At 48.2% G+C, this 7,702-nt stretch overlaps 1 protein-coding gene across 1 annotated transcript; it reads left to right on the forward strand.

Annotated features, from left to right (window-relative positions):
* Nucleotides 1–642: 642 nt before the first annotated feature.
* RASSF10 (Ras association domain family member 10) lies at nucleotides 643–6,388 on the forward strand. Its single transcript, XM_016135420.2, has one exon. The coding sequence runs from the start codon at nucleotides 878–880 to the stop codon at nucleotides 2,393–2,395; it is 1,518 nt and encodes a 505-aa protein (XP_015990906.1). The 5' UTR covers nucleotides 643–877; the 3' UTR covers nucleotides 2,396–6,388.
* The last annotated feature ends 1,314 nt before the right edge of the window (nucleotides 6,389–7,702 follow it).

Consider the following 7,702-nt stretch of genomic DNA (forward strand, 5'->3'; position numbering starts at 1 on the left):
CTTTCACATGACTACGAATCCACTCTTGCTTACAAAGCAAACAGCCCCATCTTGTTCTCCTTAAATATGCAAATATTGTGTTCTGACAAGGAAGACTAGAAGGCCTTGCGTTAAAAGCAGTACTTACAGCTCCTTGCTGGAGGTCACGCAATTACGTTAATGTCTCCGTTAGAGACACTGTGTCTTCCTTTTCTTCTTTGCACTTGGGGCACTCCCCAGCCGTCTTTGCCTTGAAGGACCAGGAACCTGGTATGGGGGCGCGAGAAAGTCAATATGCACCAAGCTAGCTCTAGCCGCACGAAGAGGAGCCAGCAGACCAAGGGAAGACGCAGAGCTCATCTCCGTCTAGGCAGGGCTTCTCCAATGGAGAGTTCTGCGTGTCCTTCCTTGGACCCACGCGCAAAACAGTGGCAAGTTTGCGGAAGGGGCTAAAAGTCCCCAGCGTGCCGCCTCGCCGCGGCGGAGGGGGGCAGGGGGATGGGGCACACCTGGCGTGGCCAGCGTTGGAGGGGCGGGTCTGGGCGCCGCGCCTCCCGCGGTCAGGCCGCAGCTCCGGGCGCTAGGGGAGGGAGTGGGAGGAGCCACGTGGGGAGGAGCAAAACCCGAAGGTCCCGGGAACCTCTGGCAGAGCCTGAGCGGCAGGAGCCCGAACCGGGTTCGCCGCACTGGGAGAGCGCGCCGTCTGGGCCGAGCCTAGCCGCAGGCCCTCCAGCCCACTCCGGCGCTTGCCTTCGGTAAGCAGCCCGGGAAAAAGGCCCGTACTGACCAGGGCGAGAGGCCCGCGCTCCTACCCTATCGCAGAGCTGCCAGGCTGCTTGTTGCCCCCACCGCTCCAGCGGAGCTCGGCCGGACTTGCCATCTGCGTCCCGGTTGCGCCATGGATCCATCAGAGAAGAAGATATCGGTGTGGATCTGCCAGGAGGAAAAGCTAGTATCTGGTCTCTCTCGCCGCACCACTTGCTCGGACGTGGTGCGTGTGCTCTTGGAAGACGGCTGCCGGCGACGACGGAGACTGCGGCGGGGCCGGCGGCGGGGGACGGCCAGCGACTCGCCAGGCTCGGGGGAGCTGCTGGAACCCCTGGACGAGGACGACGAGGACGATGATGAGGCGCTGCCACCAGGCTTGCTGTGCGGGCCACCGCAGTGCTATTGCATTGTGGAGAAGTGGCGAGGCTTTGAGCGCATCCTGCCCAACAAGACGCGCATCTTGCGTCTCTGGGCCGCCTGGGGCGACGAGCAGGAGAATGTGCGCTTCGTGCTGGTGCGCAGCGAGGCGTCGCTGCCCAACACGGGTCCCCGCAGCGCTGAGGCGCGCGTGGTACTAAGTCGCGAGCGCCCCTGCTCGGCCCGGGGAGTCCCGGCGCGGCCCAGCCTGGCCATGACCCAGGAGAAGCAGCGGCGGGTTGTGCGCAAGGCCTTCCGCAAGCTGGCCAAGCTCAACCGGCGACGCCAGCAGCAGCCATCGTCGCCTTGTTCGTCCACTTCGTCGTCCACCGCCTCGTCCAGCTCGTGGTCGCCGCGAGCCACAGAGAGCGCTTCCGTGGAGCGCATGGAGACGCTGGTGCATTTGGTGCTCTCCCAGGACCACACCATCCGTCAGCAGGTGCAGCGGCTCCGGGAGCTGGACCGCGAGATCGATCGCTACGAGGCCAAGGTGCACTTGGACCGCATGCGGCGGCACGGAGTCAACTACGTACAGGACACTTACTTGGTGGGCGCAGGCATCGAGCTCGACGGGCCGAGCCCAGGAGAGGAGCCCGCGGCGCCGGCGGCGGCGGCGACGGAGGAGGAGGCGCCCCAGGACGGCAAGGCGCAGGCGGCGGCGCTGGAGGAGCTGGCCCGGCGCTGCGACGACCTGCTGCGGCTGCAGGAGCAGCGAGACCAGCAAGAGGAGTTGCTCGAGCGTCTCTCGGCCGAGATTCAGGAGGAGCTGAACCAGAGGTGGATGCGGCGGCGCCAGGAGGAGCTCGCAGCACGGGAGGAGCCACCGGAGCCCGATGGCAGCCTCGACGGCGAGCTGCTGCTGGAGCAGGAGCGGGTCAGGACGCAGCTCAGCACCAGCCTTTACATCGGGCTCCGGCTCAACACGGACCTGGAGGCCGTCAAATCGGACTTGGATTACAGCCAGGAGCAGAGGAACAGCAAGGAACGGGAACTGCAGGGCCTTCTCCAGACTTTGCACACGTTGGAGATGACGGCAGCGCCTGATGGGACCCCCAGCTCTGGTGGAACCTCGCGGGAATCCCAGCCTCAGACCTGTGCTGAGGTGTGGGTGGATCAGGCCCGCGGACTAGCCAAGAGCTGTCCTGGCAACGACGAGGACTCGGACACGGGGCTGAGCTCTATGCACAGCCAGGACTCGGACTCGGTACCAGTGTGCGAATCCCTTGTGTAGGAGGAGCAGCGCTGGAATGGGAGACGGACGTTTTCCCCTTTCTTGTAGAAAACCCGGGCCGGGCCAGCTCAGGGACTTGAAACCCAGCTGCGGATGGGCCCGGAGCTTCTGCCGGGCAGCAGCGCTCCGGCTGGGTGGGGGAGGGCTTGGGCGGCCTGCCTGGCAGTGGCACTCTTCTGGCTTGGGGTGAGTGTGGAGGGAGGCGCGGGAAGAGGAAGCTGGGTCTTCAATCCAAGCAGTTTTAGGGAAAGAAAGGATGGAGGAGGTGAAAATCCCCTTATATTGGAAAACAAACGCCCCGGGGAAATTGACGTGGTCAGAACCCATTTTCAAAAACAGAAGAAAAAGAGTATTATGGAGATTTCATCACTCTTCTGTATGGGAAGGAGTAATGGCAGCTAGAATTTTAGGTTGTGGCATAAAGCGCTTTTAAAAGAAACACTTGGATGAAAAGGAAATTCCTTGAATGTTAATTGTGACTGTGAACGTGTTAAAACTAGCCAAAGAGGACGCACTGGTGTTGGTCTCAGCCTTACTTACATCTTTGATAAAACCCATAGGCTCTAAAATCCTGGCTGTTTACATTTCTGCAGATTCTGGAATTACTCATCTGTTAAACTGTTTGCCTTTTATTTTCTATCAAAGGCTGAACTGTATAGAAGTCTAACTCCATATTTCCTCCTAGTAAATGCAGTATGGATTAAAATGGGATCCTTTCTCCAAAATAACCTTTTATTATTAGAAAAGCCAAACATAACTCTTTTGAGATATAGATTCCTGACGGACATAATCTCTGGTTAAAATTTAATTTGGGCCTTTCAAGATTTGTTCCTGTGTTCTTTCATTCATCTCACCACTTCATCCACTCAATCACTTATTTCAGAAAAAATACAAGGGAAGTTCTAGAATTCAAATAAAGTACAACTGAATTTGCTGTTTAATGAGCACTCTTGTTGAAACTAAAACTTGAAAGCGAAGCTCTTTGTTAGTGTTCAGCTTTTGAAATGAGCTGTCTATATTAAAACCAACCATGACCTCAACAGATTTTATCCAAAACCATGTCTAACTTCAGTATCTTTGGTCAGGAGTTAGTTACTTGTGTAAACCAAAAACTGAGACTGTGTAAATACCAGGGTTTACTAGATAAGGCCTGAAAAAGAAAAATTACAATTAAAACAAATCTAATAATACACCGTGGGTGAACAATTTGATCAACAGTAGCATGTAGCCATAGATAAAAGCATATAAAAGTGAGCTAATGACTTGATTCGAATTGCTTTTGTCTGTCTAATGCGTTTGCATAAGCCAGAAGCAAGTGCGACACCTCTCTCTGGATAGCTGGAGACAGAGCCCTGGTGAGGACTCAGTGTAATGGTTCCAGTTATTTCAATGAAAACTTATCAGTTGTAGCTGGTTGTTGCCCCTGTGGAAGGAGCCTGCTGGCAGTGTTCCCTCCCCAGCTCAGTACTTCTGAGGAATGTGGGATCTAATCTGTCCGGAGGAGGTGTTAACAATGGGGTGTGTGTGTGGTGCCAGCCTGGTGCAGAAGCCTGGTATCAACCTACCTGAGATGGGGCTGGCTCCAATTTCAACACTGCATGTGAAGATAACTTAAGAGGTCCTGTTTTATAGAGAAATTTCTTTCCTCGGAGAGATTTTTCTGCTTCTTGCCAATGGGGGTCTGCTCACCTGACATCCTCAAGCCATATGAGCTGTCTCTTTCTGAGAGTCAGACCCCCGCCCCCCACCATGCTATTACAACATACATGGATATTTCCAAATTTTCAGGTAAAATGGGAATTTAAAAGCCAGTTTCTTAATTGATGTTTTCAAGATACATTAGCTGGCATAATTATGGTTTTTTAGTTTCATCTGATGCAGAAAACATCTATGTATTTGGTCTTGAGTGTGATTAAAATGAGGAAGGGACCAAAAGAAACCCACTGTCCCTAGACAATCCTTTAATCCCATGAACACAAAGCCTAATAATAACTCTCTTTTTGAGGTAGAGGTAAAATCCTCATTAGAGTGTGACAAACGCTACTTGTCTGAATGGTTTATGCTGGCAATGGGCTGACCTAGTGGTTTTTAAATTATTGTGTTTTTTTTTTTTCCTCTCCCCAAGGTGGTAGGGGAGGTGGTTGTTGGACGTTTATTAACTCACAAGAGAACACAGAAGTTGGCAGAACAGAACTGCCTGGCAGAAAGGGGCTGTTTTCCTTTTCACTATTATTATTTTAAACTTAGACTGCTGACGTCAGCAAATATGCCTGAAGCCTGTAAAACAAATAAGCCACATCACAGAGAGAAGGTCTGTGGGATTTTTCTGGTGCTCTCTTTCCAGAACCTTCCCGTGCTGGCCACCTGAAGAGGCCTCCCCAGTCAACACTTTAGGCACCCAGAAGGCTATTTTTTTTTTTTTTTTATAACAAAAGCCAGCCCAGTCTGCCCATTCTCTTCTTTCGTCCAAATCAATTATATCCCTCCCCCGCAAAATACCCTTTTTAGGTAGGAGAAAGGAGAACAGGTGAGGCAAAAAGAAAGGAGTTAATAGTTCCATTTACTAAGAGCTTTTGCAAGCCCGAGAAAGGTGAATTATGGATCTAAAAAGCACCCAAACAATGCCTGGGCCTAGAAAGTGGCTAATAAATGCTAGACTTTTAAAACATTTTATTCACTTTTTTAATGAGCATTGTGGCACTAAATGAAAACGCGTAGCGGCGAACGCACCAGCATCACAATTTCAGTGCCCCCGGGAAAAGTAGCTCCTCTCCTGTTCTCCAGGCCTGACAAATCCTGGGGAGGAGAGAGCAAAGCAGAGCAGGCTCCTCACCGACCATCCCCATCCTTTTTTTGGAATTAATATAATTTACTGTGTCTCCGATCCTAATTATCCAATTCTTGGCCATCTAACCAAACCAAAAAAGATTCCATTTGGCATTTCTGTTTACTTCTTTATAAAACAAGATGATAATGATGATGATGATGATGATGATTTGCTAATTAGAAAAGTTATGTACTATAGTCCTTACTGTAGACCTGAAAACAACAGTAGTAAAAAAGAAATAAAAATTACTCAAAATGTTGTCATCAAAAGCTTATCACTACCAAAATTGGTACATTTTCTTTTAGACCCTTTGAATTATGAATATTTCACATTTTGTTTATTTTGAAAAATAAACAATTTAATGAGACCGCGTATATGCTTTTATGCTCAGGTTTTGACGGACTCCTCGTAAACAGCTCCAACCATCTGTTAGATGCACCACTGTGCAACTAACTGTTCTCTTATTATTAGCTTGTTCCCAATATTCATTTACCAACATAAAATAACACCGATAAGCTTCTCTGTATGTATGTTTCCCTAATAAGAGCCCCCCGCGATAAGATAGGTTCCCAAAAAGAGAATTCCCAAAGAATACAAACGGTTAAAAGCTTGATACTTAATTGTCAAATCGCTTTTCAAAAGATTTGTTCTAATTACAGTCCACTATGCATGACAGTGCCTACTTCACCACCCCTTGGCTTTCATTAGATATTATATTTTAGTTAGAAAATATATTAAACAAAATGAATGAATGAATTCTTTGTGGCCCCAGGAATCCAGGGCTGGCAACGACTGACTTAAAATATGCTTACAATGGAAACGGCATGTCATTCTACCAGAAGCGTTAAGAGGACATGGCGCCTTCTCGCCTTCCCATTTCTTTGCCTTCCCTGAGCCCTGCTTAGTGATAGCCATCTTGTTTTATGTCAGAGCTGGCTGACAATCTGTCTGAGCAGGAGGGGCAAAAACACCACAGAAGTGAGATTAAAGGGATTCACAAATAAAAGAACCAGATTTATAAAAAGAAAATATTCATTATCTTTTTTCATCTTGAGTCTAACAGAAAAGGTTATGCTTAGAAGATGATGTCATAAAACGTATTTGATTTTGTGCTTTTCTCTACCCACCCCTATCAAAAATGAAATCGAAATCAAAAAATAAAATAGATACACAAACACACTTGTTTATTAATAACCTCTAACGAACACTTTAGATTTTTCTAGGAATTTTTATATATATCACTACATTCGAACTCATCCTTAAATTCTTGAAAATGGAAAATTTGATCATGACAATTTGTAAAATTTCTGTTCTGAAAATGTTTGTGAAACGCGTTCTTATACACAGGAAGGAAGGGGGAGGAACTGTCTTTCGTTGGGTGCTTTCCGAGTGCCAGATCCTTGTGCTGCGTGTTTTCACATGCATTGTCTCTTCATTCATCTTGTGAGACAGAACTTTTAACCTCTGATTTTACAGATAAAGAAACCAAGGTCATCCAGTTGGTAAGTAGCAGGTGCAGTATTCTAACCCAAACCTGATTATAAAACCTGTGCCCAATTTGCTGTATTATACCCAGGAAGTTATTTGGCATACCCAGAAAAAAGATTCCTCATGGGCCTCAGAATGTTGACATTGAAAGGGCCTCAGGAGATTATCAAGTCTTGTTCCATGGAGTATTTCCACTAAGGAGGTGGAATGATTTTCTCAAAATTATAGAACCAATAAATATCTACTGGGTGAAGATTTAGAAAAAGACAAAAGAATGAGAATTTCCTGTGTTAACATCTGGTCATCTTTTTGTGAGAAGTGAAGTCTCTGCCAATAAAAAAAGTTTTTCACAAAAAATTAATATCCTGTGTATCAGCATGGCAGTTTTGACTGAATGTTCCAAGGGCACAAGTGCATAGCCAGTTAACAACGTGGAATCTTTGGCCATCAAGACAGATAGCTGTGCGCTGTTCTGTCATATCTGGAAGGTGATACCAACCATGACTGGCTGGAGCTGTCCACAGCACTTTTAACTGAGTCTTGTTTCTGGTTGAGCCTCTGGACACATGAGGATCAGGGAAGGGTCTCAAGGGAAGGAGTGCTTGGCCTTCTGAGGACCGCTGGACTCATGGAGATAGGCATTCACACCTGACTGAGAGCATCTTTGGCTACACTGACTCCACTGCACCTGTGGAGACCTAGCATGGATTGCTTTGAAGGACCACTGTCCCAGCCTCTGGCACTCTCGTCTGTTTCCATGCAAGAGTTTCAGATACTTCCAGGATTCCTCACAGCTTTCAAGATAAAACCCACATTTCTTAACAGTATTTACAAGGTTGATGGTTATCCAGGCCAAGACCACTTCCCCAGGTCCACCCTTCTCCCACCTTCCTTAAGACCACAGGATTGAGTAGACCCTGTTTCTTCATTCGGGTCACACTGAATGAAGGGCCCTCTATTTGTGTAAAGGCCTTCTTCTATCTTATTTATTT

The sequence above is a fragment of the Rousettus aegyptiacus genome, unplaced genomic scaffold (assembly GCF_014176215.1).
Source record: "Rousettus aegyptiacus isolate mRouAeg1 unplaced genomic scaffold, mRouAeg1.p scaffold_m13_p_5, whole genome shotgun sequence".
In the NCBI taxonomy this organism is placed as follows: domain Eukaryota; kingdom Metazoa; phylum Chordata; class Mammalia; order Chiroptera; family Pteropodidae; genus Rousettus; species Rousettus aegyptiacus.